The 21,257-nt window shown below is 51.9% G+C and overlaps 1 protein-coding gene across 1 annotated transcript in view; it reads right to left on the bottom strand.

The window, feature by feature from the left end:
- MTCL2 (microtubule crosslinking factor 2) overlaps positions 1–21,257 on the bottom strand; it is an 87,572-nt gene that overhangs the window by 49,588 nt on the left and 16,727 nt on the right. The window contains exons 2-3 of the mRNA XM_055265134.2: positions 13,122–13,346; positions 3,268–3,426 (exon numbers count right to left, since the gene is read on the bottom strand). Coding sequence (XP_055121109.2) covers positions 3,268–3,426; positions 13,122–13,346 — 384 coding nt within the window. The remainder of the gene's footprint in view (positions 1–3,267; positions 3,427–13,121; positions 13,347–21,257) is intronic.

The following is a 21,257-nucleotide window of genomic DNA, read 5'->3' as shown; positions in this document are numbered from 1 at the left end:
ACAAGCCTGAGACACCACAGGGCACGTAAGGAGAGCTAGACCAGCCTCATTGACACCAGCTGCAGAGGATGTGAACCAGTGTTTCTTGAGCACCTACTCTGTACCAGGCACCACAAAGGGCTCTTTACAAGCTTGACCTCTTTTAAAAATTTCACAAATAAATTCCAAATACTTTCTTTTCTTCCTTTTTTTTCTCTTTGAGATGGAGTCTTGTTCTGTCACCCAGGCTGGAGTGCGGTGGCACTATCTCAGCTCACTGCAAGCTCCGCCTCCCGGGTTCATACCATTCTCCTGCCTCAGCCTCCAGAGTAGCTGGGACTACAGGTGCCCGCCACCATGTCTGGCTAATTTTTTTGTATTTTTAGTAGAGACGGGGTTTCACCGTGTTAGCCAGGATGGTCTTGATCTCCTGACCTCATGATCTGCCCGCCTCGGCTTCCCAAAGTGCTGGTCTTTTCTTTTCTTTTTTTTTTTTCTTTTCTGTTCTCTCCCTCCCCCTCCCCCCTCTCCCTCTCCCTCTCAATGCAGGGTCTCACTCTATAGCCCAGGCTAGAGTCCAGTGGCGCCATCATAGCTCACTGCAGCCTCAGCCTCTTGGGCTCAAGCGATCCTCCCACCTCAACCTCCCTAGTAGCTGGGACTACAGGCATGCACCACCATGCCTGGCTAAATTTAGTATTTTTTGTAGAGACAGGGTTTTGCCATGTTGCTCAGGCTGGTCTTGAACTCCTAGCCCCAATCAATCTGCCCACCTCTGCCTCCCAGAATGCTGGGGTTACAAGCATGAGCCACCACACCCAGCCTCATTCCTTCTTAAGGTTGAATAGTTTTCCATTATACATGTATACTACACTTTGTTTTTTTTTTTTTTTTTGAGACGGAGTCTCGCTCTGTCGCCCAGGCTAGAGTGCAGTGGCGCAATCTCGGCTCACTGCAAGCTCCGCCTCCCAGGTTCACGCCATTCTCCTGCCTCAGCCTCTCTGAGTAGCTGGGACTACAGGCACCCGCCACCACGCCCGGCTAATTTTTTTTTGTATTTTTAGTAGAGACGGGGTTTCATCGTGGTCTCGATCTCCTGACCTCGTGATCCGCCCGCCTCAGCCTCCCAAAGTGCTGGGATTACAAGCGTGAGCCACCGCGCCCGGCGGAACTGCCATACTATCTTATTCTAACTTCTTCATAGTATTCTATGGTTACATAATCTTATTAATGATTCTAAACAACCTCATAGGCTGTGTACAGTTATCCTGATTTATTTATTTATTTATTTATCTATCTGAGACAGAGTTTCACTCTTGTCACCCAGGCTGGAGTGAGTGCAATGGTGCAATCTTGGCTCGCTGCAATCTCCACCTCCCGGGTTCAAGAGATTCTCCTGCCTCAGCTTCCCAAGTACCTGGGATTACAGGTGCCTGCCACCACGCCCAGCTAAATATTTTTTTGTGTGTTTTTAGTGGACACAGGGTTTTGCCACGTTGGCCAGGCTGGTCTCGAACTCCTGACCTCAGGTGATCCATCTGCCTTGGCCTCCCAAAGTGCTGGGATTACAGGCGTGCGCCACTGTGCCTGGACCCCCTTTTTTTTTTTTTTTTTTTTTTTTGAGACAGGGTCTCGCTCTATCTCCCAGGCTGGAGTGCAGTGGTACAATCTCACCTCACTGCAGCCTCCACGTCCTAAGTAGCTGGGACTACAGGAAGGCACCACCACGCCTGGCTAATTTTTGCATTCTTTATAGAGACAGGGTTTCACTATGTTGCCCAGGCTGGTCTCGAACTCCTAGGCTCAAGATATCTGCCCACCTTGGCCTCCCAAAGTGCTGGGATTATAGGTGTGAGCCACCGTGCAGGCTTTGCTTGTTTGTTTGCTTGCTTACCCTGATGTCACAGATAAAGAAACTGAGACTTAGAGAGGGGAAGTGGCTTCAGGGTTCCAGCCACGTCTCTGCTAAGGAGAGGCTGGGTGAACTCAGGCAAGCTGTTTCTCCTGGGCCTCAGTTTCATCACTTGTTCCATGACCTCAAGATACTTTCAGAAATTGTCTCCCCTTTTCACTATCAAGGGTAGCGGCAGCAAGACAGTGTGAAGATGGTGCTCTGTGTTATGGGCCAGGCTATGGGGGCAGCAGCTGAATGAAGGGAGGGGGCTAGCCACCCTTAGCAGCAAACACCTCCTCTCCCTGCACACTGAGAGGGCATTGGCACATCACACCAACACGCCCAGTGGGAAGGATGGCTGGAGGAATGTTCTGGCCTCGGGCTGTGGTGTCTCAGTCCAGGGACACTGGCAGGCTCGCCCTCGGGGGAGGAAGGCAGGCAGTGCCTGCAGCAAGAAGTGTGCCCTAGAAGAATGCACAGTCCTCATACCTCATCAGCAGGCAGAGAGCTAAGGCCTGGCTCTGCCTCTAAGGCCAGAAGTCACCCCAGGCCATTTGGAACACAGACCCCGGGAATGGGGGCATTCCAGCCTTTAAGGGACACCTAGGCTGATGGTTTCTAGTCGGCATTCTGCAGAACCCCCTGAGCCCTGCATGACCTTGAGGTCGTCCCTTCCTCTCTCAGGGGCTGTTTGCTCATCCATAAAATGGGCATGATCGCAACCTTGTTAGCATGAAAATGTTTGAGATAAACTGTCAAGCAGGGCTCATAACACACTGTATACCCAACACACAACAGGAGGAGAAAGTCTGCCAGGGGAGGAACTGGCATGAACAAAGACAGACAGGATTGTGTCTCAGGGTCACAGTCAGGAAGCACCAGTATCCCAGAGACACTGGCCTGAGACTCAGCCCCCGCACTGACTTCACACCAAATGGCAGGACCTCACAGTCTCTTGCAGCCACTCCACATGCGTTATTCCTGTTGGTCCTCACAATGACTCAGGGCACCAGAGCCCCATTTTATAGGTAAGGAAACTGAGGCACAGAGGGCTGAGCCCCATGCCTGACATTGTTGCATGTTTTCTCAGTTAATCCTCCCACAGCAGCTGTGGTTCTTCGATGAATGACTCTCTCTCATTACCCCGTGAGCTCCCTGAGGACAGGAACTGGGTGTCTTTTGTTCACCATCGTAACCTTAGTGTCCAGCACACAATTTACACAGTAGATGCTCAGGAAATGCATGCTGGAGGAATGAATGAATAAACAACCTTGCCAGGGAGGCATAAGCTGCCCATTTCCCACAAGCGGGGGCTCACAGAGACACTGGCTTGGGGGGGCTTGCATGCGCCCACCTGCCCTAGGCTGGCCCTGCTGGATGCACGAGGTCCTCACCTCTCTCGGTCGCTCCAGCTCTGTCTGCAGCACCTGCTTAGCCAGCTCAGTCTCGACGAGCCGCTGACGAAGCTCTTCATTCTCCTCCTCCAGCCGCGCCCGTTTCTTCTCCACCACCTCGAGCTCCTTATGCAGCCGCATGGAGATGTCCTTAGAGACCTGTGCAGGGGTGGGAGAGAGAAGGATGTGAGCTGGCTGAGGAGAGCCCCCACTGCAAGTCCCACTGACCACCCAACTTTCACAGCAGGGCAACCCCAGAGACAGGCAGGTTCCTATCGCATCACTGCCACGCTGCAGATGAGCAAACTGAGGCACAAAGAGACCAAGAAACTCATGAAGGAAGCAGTAGAACCAAAACCCAAACCTAGGTATCGCAAGCTCTCAGCATCTGTATCACAGCACAGCCCCAGAAAGCTGAGAAGACCCTGTTCTCAGGAATGCCTTTTCATTTACCTGAGGCTTTTTTTTTTTTTTTTTTTTTTCTTGAGACAGGGTCTCACTATGTCTCCCAGGCGGGAGTGCAGTGGTGCAATCACGTCTCACTGCAGGCTTGAACACCAGGGCTCAAGCAATCCTCTCACCTTAGCCTCCTGAGAAGCTGGGACTACAGGTATGCATAACCACACCTGGCTAATTTTTGCATTTTTTTTGTAGAAACGGGGTCTCAGCCGGGCGCAGTGGCTCCCACCTGTAATCCCAGCACTTTGGGAGGTCGAGACAGGTGGATCACCTCAGGTCAGGAGTTCGAGACCAGACTGGCCAACATGGTGAAACCCCATCTCTACAAAAATACAAAAAATACAAAAAATTAGCCCAAAAAATACAAAAAATTAGCCAAAAAATTAGGGTGTGGTGGCAGGTGCCTGTAATCCCAGCACTTTGGGAGGCTGAAGCAGGAGAATTGCTTGAACCAGGGAGGCAGAGGATGCAGTGAGCCGAAATCATGCCACTGCACTCCAGCCTGGGCAACAAGAGCAATACTTTGTCTCTAAATAAATAAATAAAAAGAAACGGGGTCTCACTATGTGGTCCCGGAGAGTCTTGAACTTCTGGCCTCAAGGGATCCTCCTGCTTCAGCTTCCCGAATAGCTGAGATTACAGGCATGAGCCACTGCGCCTGGCTACCTGGGCTCCTCACACTTCCAAAGCCTCTCCCAGCCACCTCTTGCCCAGTCCTTACAAAAGCCTGTGGGAGGGCCAGAAGCTCATCTTAAAGGGAGGAGACTGAGGAACTGGGTACAGTAGCTCACACCTTTAATCCCAATACTTTGAGGGGCTGGACACGGTAGCTCACACCTGGAATCCCACACTTTGAGAAGCTGAGGCAGGGGGATCGCTTGAGCCCAGGAATTCGAGATCTGCCTGGGGAACATAGCAAGACCTCACCTCTACCAAAAAAAAACCAAAAAAGTTAGCTTGGCATGGTGGCACACACCTACAGGCCCAAGTACTCAGGAGGCCAAGATGGAAGAATCGCTTGGGCCCTGGAGGTCGAGGTTGCTGTGAGCTATGATTGTGCCATTGCACTCCAGCCTGGGCAACAGAGTGAGACCCTGTCTCCTAAAAACAAAATAAAACAAAACAGAGAGGGGATTGAGCTGCAGTAGAAACCCAGAGCAAGATGGGCCCTAGACCACTGAATCCCATCTCTGCCAGTGACTAGTGTGTCGTCCTGGGCAAGGCAATTTTCCTCTCTGTACCTCAGTCTCCTCAACTATAAAATGAACGCGGTAATAACAGGATCAACCTTATAGGCCTGACAGGATAATTGAACCAGCTATTGCACAAAAGCCTTGGCCTTGGGCCTGCACACAGTGAGTTCTGGGTGACTGGTGGCTGCTGCTCCAAGGAGCTGAAGCCCAGAGAAGGGCATGATGGCTGGAGGTCACAGTGTGACCCTGAGACCTATATCTAGTTGTCTGGGATGTAGAACAGGCCCGAAATGACAAAGGGTGGGCAGATGTCCAAGTCATCCCTACAGAAAGAAGTTAGAGGAGCTGCAATCTCTGATCCTGGTCCAGGACTCTGTAGCAACAGCACCCCATTCCTGGCAGACACCCTCTGTTCTGTCCCCTGCTGGCTGGTTGAGGGAGGCCAGGAAAGGAGGCCTGCAGGGATGAGGATGGAAGGCCCTTCTGAGCTGGGAAATTGCAACCAGACTCCATCTCTATGTAGATTGGGAACTACTGTTTGGTGAATACCTACCGCATGCCAAACTCACCCATCTTCACCCTAATCCTGTCCCCATTTTACAAGGAAACTGGAGCTCAGAGCAGAAGTGACTCACTCAGGGTCACGCAAAGCCAGTGTGGGTTGGGCTGGGCTGGGAGCCCCAGGGGTTTGGCTGAGGGGCCAGTATAGTCCAGGGTCTCCCAGGGGTGCCCAGGTTTTGCCAGCAGGAACTCCACATGGGGCAGAGAGCCCAGCACCCCGTGCCTGCTGGTCTCAGAAATGACTGTTGTGCCTCCTCCCTGCCGGAAGGGAAGAGGGCCCTCCCTGGCTCTGACCTCTGCCTGGGCCGAAGCCCAGCTCGGCATGGACCCCTTGGCAATGTATGAGGCAGGCCAGGAAAAACAATGACCAGAAAGGAAACCAGGCATGGCCTTTCCCTCCCTCCACTGCCACTGCCTCTTTCTGCCCGAGGATCTCGTAGGACAGCCAGGAGCGGGCCCATGAAGCTCCTCCCACAGCCTCTCTGGGCACCAGACCTTCCTCATCCATAAAGTGGGGAGAACAACCCCTCAGTATCAGAACAAGGGCTTTGCAGATGAGAAAACTAGATTTAAGCCCAATTCCAGCATTTACTGGCTATGTGACCCAGGACAAGTTATTTAAACATGGTCCCCGGTTTGGGGCTGTTAGGTCACCCAGTAAGCCTCTGTCCTGATCAACATTCCATTCATTCACTCACTGACACTCACTCACTAACTCACTCACTCACTGATCCTGCTTAGGCACTGGAGGCAGGAGTGGTGGGGTACAGAGATCAAGGCCGCAGACATACTTGGCCTCATTCACATCTATGTGTCCCAGCAGCAGCACAGCGTCAGACACACACTAAGTGCCTAATAAATGCTTGTTGGATGAACAAATAAATCCAAGGGTCCAACAAGTGAAAAGGGAGGGAGATGAATGAGTGAATGATTGAATATACATGGGGAGTGGCACCTGCCCTTACTGGGCTGAAGAGGTTGCCCTCAAATGCCAACCCCACCCATTGTCCAGGAAGGGCTGCACCCCTGGCTGGGGTGAGGGCTCCTCTCTCAAATGAGCTCTCATCTGGGCCAGCTCCTCTCCTCCTGCAGGGATGCCCCATCTCCACCATGTCCTCCATCTGGGGAGGCTACCAGTCCCCATCAAGAAGTCACAATCCATGTGGATTTCTGGATCCTCTGGGGTTCATGAACAACTCTATGGATTTCATCCCCTCCCATCCTCTCCATGATTCCCCAGTTCCCTTCTGCCCCATTCTCCATGGAATCCCTTTCCTATTTACTCCCTTTCCCTGACGGCTGCTGTATCAAAAGAAAGCACAGGCCGAGCACGGTGGCTCACGCCTATAATCCCAACACTTTGGGAGGCTGAGACGGGCGGATCACTTGAGGTTAGGAGTTCAGGACCAGCCTGGCCAACATGGTAAAACCCCGTCTTTACTGTCTCTACTAAAAATACAAAAATTAGCCAGGCGTGGTGGCACATGCCTGTAATCCCAGCTACTCGGGAAGTTGAGACAGGAGAATTGCTTGAACCCAGGAGACGGAGGTTGCAGTGAGCTGAGATTGCACCACTGCACTCCAGCCTGGGCAACAGAGCAAGACTTTGTCTTGGAAAAAGAAAAAAAAAAAAAAATCACAACTCCAGGCAGCCAGACTGGGAGGCAGGAGCCCTGTGGCCTGGGCTTGTCCCTGCTCCTCAGTGAGCCTCAGTGGTCCTGGGCCCCCTCGGCCCTCACAAGTGATTTACAGAATCAGCTAGCACATCCCCCGGGTGCTCACCACGTGCTTTTCATCCCGTTGGGAAGCACTTTGATTATTATCCCCATTCTGAGGCTCAGAAAGGAAAGGTCACTTCCCAAGGTCACACAGCTAGGAAGGCTATAGAACCAAGCTTTGAAATCGAGTGGGTCAACTCTAAAGTCTCACTCTCAGCCTGATTTTGCCGTATAGGCCCAATGCGTGAAAATATATTAACATCAACAATAAAAGTATTAATAATAAACCCCAACAGTGGGCTTACTACGTCAGGCGCTTGAAGGGCCCCACATGTCTGTCTCATTTGATCCTCCCAGCTACCCTCAAGGTAGGGGGGCTGAGATACTAAGGGAGGCATGGCAGCTGCGGCTTCCGGAAACCAGGGCAAATCCCCAAACCATAAACAAATGCACTCAGCCATGAGGTCACTGTTTACAGCGCTAGGGCCTGGCTCCTGCCAAGTGCAACTAGCAGCCTCCAGCCCCTGCTCCCCAGGCATCAGGCCCCTTGGCTCCTGGGCCTGTCATCCTGATCCTCAGGGAGAGGGATGGGAGCTCTCACGAAAGAGCAGCTCCTGGCCAGGCACGGTGGCTGATGCCTGTAATTCCAATACTTTGGGAGGTCGAGGTAGGAAGACTGCTTGAGGCCAGGAGTTCAAGACCAGCCTGAGCAAAATAGGGAGACCCCCATCTCTATAAAAATTTCTTTAAGTTAGCAGGGCATGATGGTATGTGCCTGTAGTATCAGCTACTCAGGAGGCTGAGACAGGAGGATCCCTTGAGAGCCCAGGAGGTCAAGGCTGCAGTGAGCTGTGATCGGCCACTGCACTGCAGCCTGGGTGACAAAGAGAGACTATGTTTCAAGAAAGAAAGAAACAAAGAAACAAGGCTGGGCGTGGTGGCTCATGCCTGTAATTCTGGCCCTTTGGGAGGTCGAGGCCGGCAGATCACTTGAGGTCAGGAGTTCAAGACCAGACTGGTCAACATGGTGAAACCCCATCTCTACTAAAAAATATACAAAAATTAGCTGGGTATAGTGGTGCACCTGTAATCCTAGCTACTCGGAAGGCTGAGGCAGGAGAATTGCTTCAACCCGGGAGGTGGAAGTTGCCGTGAGCCGAGATCATGCTACTGCCCTCCAGCCTGAGTGACAGAGCAAGACTTTGTCTCAAAAAAAAAAAAAAAAAAAAAAAAAAGGAAGAGCATCCCCTGGCCAGGCAGCATTCTGGACTCCATGTGGCTGAATCCTCCTACAAACCCAAGGAGGGTGGGAATGTCACCCCCACGCTACAGATGAGGAAACTGAGACTCAAAGAAGGGAGGTAACCTGCACAGGTAACCTAGGAATTAAACCCAAAGCCAGAACATTTTCTCCAGCAACATCTGTATCTGAGGAAGGGGGCATGCTCCTGGTATGTCCTTGGCTTCCTATAGGAGTCACTTTAGACAAGAATTTAGATCCCAGATTCCCCGGACCTGACCTCCTAGTATCAGGTCTCAGCTCCTGAGGGGTCCTGGGAATGTGCATTGTGAACAAGCCCTCCTGGTGATTTTCATCCATCCTGGGAGGCTGAGATCCTGGCCTACCCTCGCCCCCAGACTACTAGTCTAGTACTACTACCAACCAGTCCTACTAGTCTACTACTACTAGTAGTCCTACGGACGTATTGCTCAGAAGAACTTGTACTTGCTGTGTAAGTTCTTCTCAGCAATAAGAAAACCACAACCAGACCAGGCATGGTGGCTCACACCTGTAATCCCAGCACTTTGGAAAGCCAACTTGGGTGGATCACCTGAGGTCAGGAGTTAGAGAACAGCCTGGCCAACATAGAGAAACCCCATCTCTACCAAAAATACAAAAATTAGCTGGACATGGTGGCGCATGCCTGTAATCCCAGCTACTTGGGAGGCTGAGGTAGGAGAATTGCTGGAACCCAGGAGGCAGAGGTTGCTGAGATCACACCACTGCACTCCAGCCTGGGTGACAGAGTGAGACCCTGTCTTTAAAAAAAAAGAAAAAAGGCCAGGTGCAGTGGCTCACGCCTGTAATCCCAGCACTTTGGGAGGCCGAGGCGGGCAGATCACAAGGTCAGGAGATTGAGACCATCCTGGATAACACGGTGAAACCCCGTCTCTACTAAAAATACAAAAAAATAGCCGGGCGTGGTAGCGGGCACCTGTAGTCCCAGCTACTTGGGAGGCTGAGGCAGGAGAATGGCATGAACCCGGGAGGCGCAGCTTGCAGTGAGCCGAGATCGCGCCACTGCACTCCAGTCTCTGGGTGACAGAGCGAGACTCCATCTCAAAAAAAAAAAAAAAAAAAAAGAAAAGAAAAAGAAAACGAAAACCACAACCAATACATGTTTATTTCCAGACCTAGTGTTCAATACTCTCTTCACTCGAATTATTTCATTTTATCCTCACAAAAACCCCTAGAGGGAGGGACTCATTTTATCTCCATTTTCCACACGAGGAAACAAGCTCAGAGATGTGAAGGAACTTACCCAAGGCCACACAGCAAACAAGTGGCACAGCAGCTCTCCGCCCCGTGACCTTGCCCTCCTCATGCTGGGCAAAGGCCCTACCGAGGTTCTGTAGGTCCTGTCACTGGTGAGGACCAGCAGAGAGGGAGAGCCTGGGAGTTGGGGGGGGCACTGAGGCCTGTGGTTTTATTCATGACCCCCCCACCCCACCCCACCAATACCCCTCTGCTCCATAAAACCACCGGAGCTCAAAAGCCCTGAAGATTCAGCTGGTCAAAAGCCACAATTAACAGAAGGGGAAAATGAGGCACCAAGTGGTAAGGGCCAGTCAGGGCATGGGCCAAGGAGCTGGCAGAGCAAGTTGGGGAAGTCCCAGAGGTACCCTCCTAGGCAGCGCCCGCTCGGGTCCATCAAGCCCTCCAAGACGATGCCAGGGAAAGCAGCATTCTGATAACTTCCCAAAACCCCCAGAACGACCCCAGCACATGGGGCTCAGGGTGGTGGCCAGAGGTGTCCATCCAGCTCAGGCCCCAGGCCCGCAGATGAGCTCAGCGCTCCAGCTGCAGCGTGGGGAGAGGAGGGAGGGAAGGGGCAAGAGGGATGCTAATTGGCTAATTCAAATCCCAACAGAAAGGGCCCCTCCTCTCCGCCCAGACTCCGGAGAGCCACAAACCCGCTCCCCACACCAGCTCCCCACCTCCGCCTCCCCGCCAACACCGCCGCTGCTCTGGCTCCACCCACGGGGGCGCCGCAGCCCGCAGCTAGTTCCAGGTCCCAGCCTTTCCTCCGCCCCTTCCTCATCTTTCTGAAGTCTGACATTTTTTTGTGTCCCTCCCAGAAATCCTCCACTATATGCCCAAACGCAGATTCCTCTGAGTTTCTCCAGCTATTCCCTCCCAGTCCCCACCTCCTCCCTACTGCCTTCTCCCACCACCCCCCACCCCTCCCAACGCAGTGATTGGAACCTGAATATGCCCGGGAGCTGCCCTGTCAAGTAGAGGTACACTTTGAACTTGGAAACTAACTCATTCATTTTTTTCTTTTAAAGAGAGACAAGGTCTCTCTCTCTGTTGCCCAGGCTGGAGTGCAGTGCTGCAATCATAGCTCACTGCAACCTTTAACTCCTGGACTCAAGCAATCCTCTGGCCTTGGCCTCGCTTATAGCTGGGACTATAGGCACTTACCACCATACTCAGCTAATTTTTTTTTTTTTTTTTTTTTTGAGACAGAGTTTCACTCTGTCACCCAGGCTGTACTGCAATGGTGTGAGCTCACTGCAACCTTGGCCTCCCAGGTTCAAGCGATTCATCTGCCTCAGCCTCATGAGTAGCTGGGAGTACAGGCGTGTACCACCACACCCGGCTCATTTTGTATTTTTAGTAGCCTCGGGGTTTCACCATGTTGGCCAGGCTGATCCTCCTATCACCGGATCACACTGGGCTGAGTTCTGAGGGCAGGGGGCCGGGCCTGGGGGCCCTGGAGTTCTCACCACCAGACCAGAGCTTCTGAAGACGGGCAGGGGGACATCCCACCTGCCAACCTCCCACCCACCCTTCCCCTGCTTCCTGAAGCAGAGAGCAGTGAGGCCAAGCTGGAAGCTTGGGAGGCTCATGAGCCTGGGCTCTGCCACCAACACACTGAGCGCCCCTTGACCTTGGGCTGGTATTGCCTTTCTCTGAACCTCAGATTCTTCATCAAGAAAATGGAAATAATAATAATAGCTAACATTTTTGAGTCCTTATGCTGGCATTTTACCCACATTCTTTCTTTCTTTTTTTTTTTTTTTGAGACGGAGTCTCACTCTGCCACCCAGGTTGGAGTGCAGTGGTGCGATCTCAGCTCACTGCAACCACCGCCTCCCGGGTTCAAGCGATTCTCCTGTCTCAGCCCCTGAGTAGCTGGGATTACAGGCGGGAACCACCACACTCAGCTAATTTGTGTATTTTTAGTAGAGATGGGTTTTCACCATGTTGGCCAGGCTGGTCTCGAACTCCTGACCTCAGGTGATCTGCCCGCCTTGGCCTCCCAAAGTGCTGGGATTACAGGCATGAGCCACTGTGCCCAGCCCACATTATTTCATTTAATCCTCATAGAACCCTGTGAGATAGAGATTGCTGCAAACCCATTTTACAGATGAGGACACTGAAATAGGTGACTTTGCTCAAAATAATAAAGTTCAGATATATTGGAGCCAAGATTTAAACCAGGCTTGACCAACTCTAGGCCTTCACTACTTTTCTTTTTTTTTGAGACGGAGTCTTGCTCTGTCGCTCAGGCTGGAGTGCAGTGGTGACGCGATCTTGGCTCACTGCACGCTCCGCCTCCCAGGTTCACGCCATTCTCCTGCCTCAGCCTCCTGAGTAGCTGGGACTACACGTGCCCGCCACCACGCCCGGCTAATTTTTTGTATTTTTAGTAAAGACAGGATTTCACCGTATTAGCCAGGATGGTCTCGAGGCCTTCACCACTTTTCATTAGCATAATTAAGGAAACTCTGCCTGGCACCGTGGCTCATCCTTGTAATCCCAGCACTTTGGGAGGCCAAGGCAGGAAGATCACTTGAGCCCAGGAGTTTGAGACCAGCCTGGGTAACATAATGAGACCCCATCTCTACAACATATACAAAAATTAGCCAGGTGTGGTGGTGTGTGCCTGTAGTCCCAGCTACTCAGGAAGCTGAGGTGGGGGGAGCCCAGGAGGTGGAGGCTACAGTGAGCTATGATCACATCACTGCCTGATGCCTAGGCAACAGAGCAAGACCTTGTCTCTAAAAAAACAAGAAGAAAAAGAAATCTCCATGGCACTGTGCAGGACAATTAGAGGCTAGCACCAGGTGTGTGGTTGATACGCAATAAACAATAGCTTCTCAGCCAGGCGCAGTGGCTCACGCCTGTAATCCCAGCACTTTGGGAGGCCAAGGTGGGCAGATCACCTGAGGTCAGGAGTTTGAGACCAGGCTGGCCAACATGGTGAAACCTTGTCTCTACTAAAAATACAAAAATTAGCCGGGTGTGGTGGCAGGTGCCTGTAATCCCAGCTACTTGGGAGACTGAGGCAAGAGAACCGCTTGAACCCAGGAGGCAGAAGTTGCAATGAGCTGAGATCGTGCCATTGCATTCCAGCCTGGGCAAGAGAGAAACTCTGTCTCAAAGAAAGAAAAAAAAAAAAAAATCGGTAGCTGCTGCTAGTAGGAAGGATTCATATTATGATACCATTTTGGGACACCCCGATAGAAGCCCTATGGGTTCACCAGGAATTCCTACTTAGATGAGGAAACTGAGGCCCAGAGAGGTGGCAGAACTTGGCTATGGACACACAGAAGTGAGATGTAAGGCCAACCTGGGCCCCACTTAGACTTGTGGTCCTATCCCAGCAACAAGGGCACCCGAGCCCAGGCTGACCTTGACATCCTGCTCCAGACCACGGATAAGCTCGCCGTCCACCTGGCCAGTCTGGGCGGCGCGGAGACTGTGGCGCTCGGCTTTGCGCAGCCGGTACTGCAGGATGCGGCAGGTCTTGCTGGCCTGGTCCAGCTGCTGTCGCAGCTCCTGCAGCTGATACACGTCCTCCTCCATATAGACGTCTCGCATCTCCAGCATCTCGGCCCGCAGCTCTTCAATCTCGTCCTGCGGAGGGAAGGAAGAGTCAGGTTACTGGGCCCACAGTAGCAGTTAGGAGGCCTCAGTGCTGGCCACACCCAGTGCTGAATGAAGCACCATGGGGGACCTGGATGTGGCAGGCTGAATGACAGACCTCCGAAGATGTCCATGTTCACATTCCCAGAATCTGTGAATGCTACCTTACATGGCAAAAGGGACTTTGCAAATATGAGTAAATTAAGGATCCCAAGACAGGGAAACAGAAGCAGAGGCTGGAGTGAGATGCTTCGATGTTGGAGGAAGGGGGTGCCTCTAGAAGGCAAGGAAAAGGTTTCTCCCCTGGAGCCTTCCTGAGGAATGCAGCCCTGCCCAAACCTTGATTTCTAGACCTTTGACCTCCAGGATCAGAGGATAATAATCTAGTGTTCTTTTTTGTTTGTTTGTTTGTTTTTTTGAGATGGAGTCTCACTCTCTGTTGCCCAGGCTAGAGTGTAATGGCACGATCTCAGCTCATTGCAACCTCCTCCTCCCTACTTCAAGCGATTCTCCCTGCCTTAGCCTCCCAAGTAATTGGGATTACAGGTGCCCACCACCACACCCAGCTGATTTTTTATATTTTTAGTGCAGATGGGGTTTCACCATGTTGGCCAGGTTGGTCTTGAACTCCTGACCTCAAGCAATCTGCCCGCCTTGGCCTCCCAAAGTGCTGGGAACAGGTGTGAGCCACCCTGCCCAGCCTGGTTTTTTTTTTTTTTTTTTTTTTTTTGAGATGGAGTCTCGCTCCGTCGCCTAGGCTGGAGTGCAGTGGCACGATCTCAGCTCACTGCAAACTCCCCCTCCCAGGTTCACGTCATTCTCCCGCCTCAGCCTCCCAAGTAGCTGGGACTACGGGCACCTGCCACCACGCCCGGCTAATTTTTTTTTGTATTTTTAGTAGAGATGGGGTTTCACCGTGTTAGCCAGGATGGTCTCGATCTCCTGACCTTGTAATCCGCCCACCTCGGCCTCCCAAAGTGCTGGGATTAGAGGCGTAAGCCACCGTGTCCTTGGCCTGGTGTTCTTTTAAGCCACTAAATTTGTAGTGATTTGTTACAGAAGCAACAGTAACATACTGGGGAAGCAGGAGAGGCCATTTAAGAAACATGAATGAGGCTGGGCACAGTGGCTCATGCCTATAACCCCAGAACTTTGGGAGGCTGAGATGATGGATCACGAGGTCAGATCGAGACCATCCTGGCTAACACAGTGAAAACCCGTCTCTACTAAAAATACAAAAAATTAGCCGGGCATGGTGGCGGGTGCCTGTAGTCCCAGCTACTTGGGAGGCTGAGGCAGGAGAATGGCGTGAACCCGGGAGGCGGAGCTTGCAGTGAGCTGAGATCGCACCACTGCACTCCAGCCTGGGCGACACAACGAGACTCCGTCTCAAAAAAAAGAAACATGGATGAGTATCAACTATGTATGTCCTAGGCCCTGTGCTAAGCGCAGGGGCAGGGAAGGACACTGGGGTGGGTCCAGCCCCTTCTATATATTCTGTATGGAGCCCCAAGCTTCACCAGGAAGATACACAGTAAACCAGCAAATAATAATAATAACAAAAGACACCTGGCTGGGCGCAGTGGCTCACACCTGTAATCCCAGCACTTTGGGAGGCCGAGGCGGGTGGATCATTTGAGGTCAGGAGTTTGAGACCAGCCTGGCCAACATGGTGAAACCCTGTCTCTACTAAAAATACAAAAAAAAAAAAAAAAAAATTGAGCCCAGCGTGGTGGCTCACGCCTGTAATCCCGGCTACTCGGGAGGCTGAGGCATGAGAATCACTTGAACCTAGGAGGCAGAGGTTACAGTGAGCCGAGATTGCACCATTGGGTGACAGGGTGAGACCTTATCTCCAAGAAAAAAAAAAAAAAAACCTCAGATACTGTTAAGTGCTATAAAGACAAAACCAAAATGAAACCAAACAATATGAGTTATATGATAGAGTGATGGGGAGTGCTATGTTAGGGGACATGATCAGGGAGGCCATCTCTACAAAAGAGACATTTGAGCTGAGAGAAGAAGGAACAGCCAAGAAAGCTAGAGAGAGAGGTTATTCCAGGCAGAGGGAACAGTGTGTGCCAAGGCTCAGAGGCAGGAAAGAGCTCGGTGTGTCAAGGTACAGCAAGGAGGCCAGGGCAGCTACTGGGTTAATTTGAGGCTGAGGAAACTGACAGGAGTCAACCACATGGCGCTTCGAAGGGCCAAATAGAATTTGGGTTTGGGGTTTGTTTGCTTGCTTGTTTGTTTTGAGATAGGGTCTCACTCTGTCACCCAGGCTGGAGTGCGGTGGCAAAATCTCAGCTCACTGCAACCTCTGCCTCCCAGGCTCAAGCCACCCTCCCACCTTAGCCTCCCAAGTAGTTGGGACCAAAGACACACAACCCCACATCCAGCTAATTCTGTGAGTGCGTGCGTGTGTGTGTGTGTGTGTGTGTGTAGACACAGGGTTTTGCCATGTTGCCCAGGCTGGTGATGAACTCCTGAGCTCAAGCAATCTGCCTAACTCAGCATCCCAAAGTGCTGGGATTACAGGCATGAGCCACCATGCCTGGCCTGGGTTTGGGTTTTCAGCAGAGAGGGTAAGAGTATGACCTCACTTCCTCAAGGCAGCTTCAGCTACCGCTCTCATCAGCTTCCAGCTGTTCCTCACTTCTCCTTTGTAATCATTATTAGCAAATTTGCAATTCTATGTTTAATAGTTAGTCTCCCAGCCAAACCATGAGTGCCTGGAGGCCACCCCATTTGGCCTAGCAGGCGGTAGGCTCCCAACAAATATTAACTGAATGGATGCATGCATGTTTAGTCAGGTCAAAAACAACAAAAAAGACATACGAATGTGCAACAATCATTAGATACTAAGTGTAAGGGAAGAGGGAAGTAGAATTACGCAGAAGAAATGCAAAATTATTATGTCTCATACAAATGTGAAAACCCAGTCACAAATGGGAATGATAATACCTACTCTTAGTGTGACCGAATGATTTAAATAAGATTGTATACTAAGAAGGGAAACTGGCCAGGTGCGGTGGCTCACGCCTGTAATCCCAGTGCTTTGGGAGGCCAAGGCGGTCAGATCGCCTGAGGCCAGGAGTTCAAGACCAGTATGGCCAACATGGTGAAACCCCATCTCTACTAAAAATACAAAAATTAGCCAGGCATAGTGGTGGGCGCCTGTAATCCCAGCTACTCGGGAGGCTGAAGCAGGAGAATCGTTTAAACCTGGGAGGCAGAGGTTGCAGTGACCCAAGATCACACCACTGCACTCCAGCCTGGGCATCAGAGCGAGCCTCTGTCTCACAAAATAAAGAGAAACAGAGTCACCAGGGATGAATGACCTGCTAAAGGCATCCCTGAGGAGCCAGGGGAAGCACCGAGGATGGCGGTGATGGAAGCAGGGGTGGGGGGTCCAAGGGGCAAAAAGGCCTCTGCGGGCCCTGGAGATGGCAGATCTGGAGAGCCGGATTCCTCAGCTCTTTCTACCCGCCTTTCCCCAGAGAAAATGGAAAGGAAGGGACTGGGAAGTGGGGTCTCGTATTCCTCCCTCCTCATGCTGCCACTGGGAGGAGGCACGTGTCCACTCTGCTCCCGTCAGAGGGACACCTCTGGCTTCTGTCCGAGCACCCCTCACCACACCCCCGCTGGGGCTGGGAGGAAGGGGGATCTGACCTTGCGTCTGGGAAAGGAACAAACATGGGGGTCTCTCTCTTCACTCCTTCCTGCCCAGAGGGCAAGGACTGCTCTGTGCTTCCAATGGTCAGCCTGGTAGGATGGCTCCCTGTGAGGAAGTGGGTATGGCTCGGGTTGCCAGTGCCCCCTGAGGCTGGATGGATTTAACTCAGGGTCAGGGTTAAGGAGCCCTGCCCTCCAGGCCAGTTCTCACAAGCTCGGGAGGTTTTCCTGCCCATCGGTTTGACTCCTGGGGCTGCAGAGCAACAGTCACTTTGCCAGGCCCCCCACCCCCACCTCCATCCTCATAGACACAGACTCACCACCCCACCAGCATACCACGTGGACAGAACCAGAGTGGAGAGGAGGAAGTGGAACAGCAAATGATCACACCAGTTAAAAAAATGAGGAAGTGAAGGATCCACGCGCTGTTTCAGGCAGCTGATTAAGGAAGCATGAAGGAAAGATCTCTCCGGAAGTGCAAGCCAGTCGGCTAAATCCAGGCTAGGCCAGACTCCAGATGGATCTGTGTTCAAATCCTAGCCATGCCAGTTACCAGCACCTCACTTATTATCTCTAGAAAGTTAAAATGACAGGATATGGTGATGGAAAGAATAGGAGGGTCTAAGTGGACCCCAAGCTCAGGTTGAACCAAGGGGAAATGCACACAACCCTATGATGCTGGGCTACATGAACAAATGCATGACATTTAGATCACGGGAGGTGACATCTCTCACATAAGATCACACCCAGAGCGCTAGAGTCATTTTTGGAAATCATTTTTTTTAACTTTTAAATGACTGATTTTCTTATTTATAAAACAGGCCAGGCTGGGCGCGATGGCTCACGCCTGTAATCCCAGCACTTTGGGAGGCTGAGGCCAGCAGATCATGAGGTCAGGAGTTTGACACCAGCCTGGCCAACATGGTGAAACCCCATCTCTACTAAAAATACAAGAATTAGCCGGGCATGGTGGTGCATGCCTGTAATCCCAGCTACTCAGGAGGCTGAGGGAGGAGAATTGCTTGAACCCAGGAGGCAGAGGTTGCAGTGACTTGAGATCATGCCACTGCACTCCAGCCTGGGCAACAGAGCGAGACTCTGTCTCAGAAAAAAATAAAGTAAAATAAAATAAAATAAAATAAAATAAAGCATTGGCAGGGCACAGTGGCTCACCCCTGTAACCCCAGCATTCTGAGAGGCTGAGGCAGGAGGATCACTTGAGCTCAGGAGTTCAAGACCAGCCTGGGCAACACAGTAAGACCTCATCTCTACAAAAAATAACAATAATAATAATAATGTATTACATCCAAATAGGCCATGACTTTAAAAATGGCTATCATTGGCCAGGTGCGGTGGCTCGTACCTGTAATCCCAGCACTTTGGGAGGCTGAGGTGGATGGATTACCTGGCCTGGTAGTGCACCTGTGGCCCCAGCTACTTGGGAGGCTGGGGTGGGAGGATTGTTTGAGCCCAGGAGGTTGGGGTTATGCTGAACTATGATTGCACCACTGCACTCCAGCCTGGGCAAGAGAGCAAGAGCCTGTCTCTAAAAGTAAAACATGATCATAGAGACAGTTTTGAAAATAGAGAAAACAGGCCAGGTGCAGTGGCTCACGCCTATAATCCCAGCACTATGGGGAGACCGAGGCGGGCGGACCATTTGAGGTCAGGAGTTCAAGACCAGCCTGGGCAACTTGGTGAAACCCTGTCTCTACTAAAAATACAAAATTAGCCAGGTGTGGTGGCAGGTGCCTGTAATCCCAGCTACTAAGGCAGAGGAATTGCTTGAACCCAGGAGATGGAGGTTGCAGTGAGCTGAGATCACACCACTGCACTCCACCCTGGGCAACAGAGCAAGATTCTGTCTAAAAAAAAAAAAAAAAAAAAGAAGAAAAGAAAAAGAAAATATAATCCGTGCATAATTCCAATACCTGAATTACAGTGGCTCTCAAAGTGCAGTTCCTGGACCAGTAACATCAGCATCACTGGTGAATTTGTGAGAAATTCTCATGTCCCAACCCAGACTTGCTGAATCAGAAATTCCTAGGGTGAGCCCCCCAAGAGACTCTGATGAAGGGCATTTCCTTCTAGTTTTTTTTCCCCCTCTAAAAGGGCAAGAGTCAGGTCTCTGAGCACAAGTCCCCAAGCCAGGGCCTGACACAGAGCAGGATCTCAGTAGGCATCCTTTGAATAAGTGAATGAATGAATGATAGTTCTCACATGAGCAGCTGTCTCCCCAAGGCCTGCCCTTCACCACAGTCAATTTGTGACAGCGCAAGATGTTGCATTCACGCCAGTTCCATCTCTCCAGGGGGGCCTAGGCCTCTCGGGGGGCTAGTCCCAGCTGCAGGCAGAATGCCCGTCAGCCCCTGCTGGCACGGCCCCACGTGAGAGGGTGAGCTGACAAAGGCAGGCCTGTGGCCCCAGGCTGGGTCTGCAGGGACGTGGGCGGGAGAGGCTGGCGAATGCAGGACTTAGGCAGGGGCGCTGGGCTTTCGGAGCCCGAGGTGGGGCTAGGAGAAGGGCTGCTGGGGCTTGGGGAGGGGAACCAGAGGGCAGGCCCTTGTTCTGCTCCAGAGGTTCACAGTCCTCAGGGAGCCTAAGAATGCTCTGGGGCTCCGCGGTCATGCAGTCTGGGCCCCCATCCCAGGAGAGCTCTCCAGTGACAGATCCAACTGAAGGAGCTGGGGGTGGGGGGCCCTGGGAGGTGGGGGTGAGGAGCACAGCCTTCCTAGCTCCTTCACAGACAGCTCAGTGGTTCTGAAGAGCCTCTCCCAGCTCCCAGACCCCCTAACTGTGTGGAAGTAGGGAGGGAGAGGCCCAGCTCCACTGGACTCAGTAGGCCTTGTGGCTATAGAACGAAATTGTAGACATGGTGAAACCTTGGCTCTACTAAAAATATAAAAATTAGCCAGGTGTGGTAGCTCACGACTGCAATCCCAGCTGTTTGGGAGGCTGAGGCAAGAGAATTGCTTGAGTCTGGGAGGCAGAGGTTGCAGTGAGCCGAGGTCGTGCCACTGCACTCCGGCCTGGGCAACAGAGCGAGACTGTGTCTCAAAAAAAAAAAAAAAAAAAAAAATCCCCTCAACACCACCAGGGAAACCCCAAGCCTCATCCTCTGCCGGACAACAAAAGGGCACAGTGCCTGGTAGTGCCCACCTCAGAGCCTTGGGGACCCTGACCCTCAGCCCCACCACGGCCTGGCCACCTCCTTCAAGTTGACCTCTTCACCTTAAAGGCTACTCTTGAAGCTAACCCAGATTTTTTAGCTGGACTGGAAACGGGGAATAGGAGCGTGGGGGAGGATGGGGGACCAGGGCACCCACACTGCTGCCAGGATAGGCAGTGCTTCCCTTTCTAGAGACTGCTTTTTTGCTCTGATTACACAGTTAATAGCTGTTTTTGGAGAAAATCTGAAGAAGGCAGACGGCTTTCTATCTCTTCTATCAGTTCTCACCAGCTTCTGCATCAGGTCCAAGTCCCCTGACCGGGTCCTGAGCCAGCCCTTGGTCTCCTCCCTACTCCCGCCTTACCCTGGCCCTCAAGCATCCAAATAGGCTGTGACTTTAAAAATGGCTACCATTGGCCAGGCACGGCGGCTCATGCCTGTAATCCCAGCACTTTGGGAGGCCGAGGTGGATGGATTACCTGAGGTCAGGAGTTTGAGACTAGCCTGACCAACATGGTGAAACCCCATCTCTACAAAAAAATACAAAAAAATTAGCCAGGCTTGGTGGCATGTGCCTGTAATCCCAGCTACTCGGGAGGCTGAGGCAGGAGAATCGCTTGAACCCCAGAGGCAGAGGTTGCAGTGAGCTGAGATTGCACCAGTGCACTCCAGCCTGGGCGACAGAGACAGACTGTTTCAACAAACAAAACATGGCTACCACCTATTAGGAGGCTCACTAATTACCAGGCCCCCACACAGGCAGTAGGTGCATTATCAGTGGACAGTTTAATCCTCTTACCAACCCTGTGAGGTAGGTGCTGAAAATGTTCCTATTTTGCAGATGAGGAGACGAGGCTCAGAAGCTTCGCAGAGCTGCTTGAGCAAGGGACCTGCGGGGCTGGATTCCAAACAAGCCACGTGGCCCCGGGTCAGTGCGTCATAACTGTGCTCTTCCAATTTGTTCAGCTATTCCCTCTGCTAGAACGGCCTTTGCCAGGCTGACTCCTGACTATCTCATCCTTCCAGAACATTTCCTTCCCAGACTCTGATTCAAACCCCAC

The sequence above is a fragment of the Symphalangus syndactylus genome, chromosome 24 (genome assembly GCF_028878055.3).
Source record: "Symphalangus syndactylus isolate Jambi chromosome 24, NHGRI_mSymSyn1-v2.1_pri, whole genome shotgun sequence".
Lineage (NCBI taxonomy): Eukaryota > Metazoa > Chordata > Mammalia > Primates > Hylobatidae > Symphalangus > Symphalangus syndactylus.
This window is presented reverse-complemented; position numbering and strand designations above follow the sequence as displayed.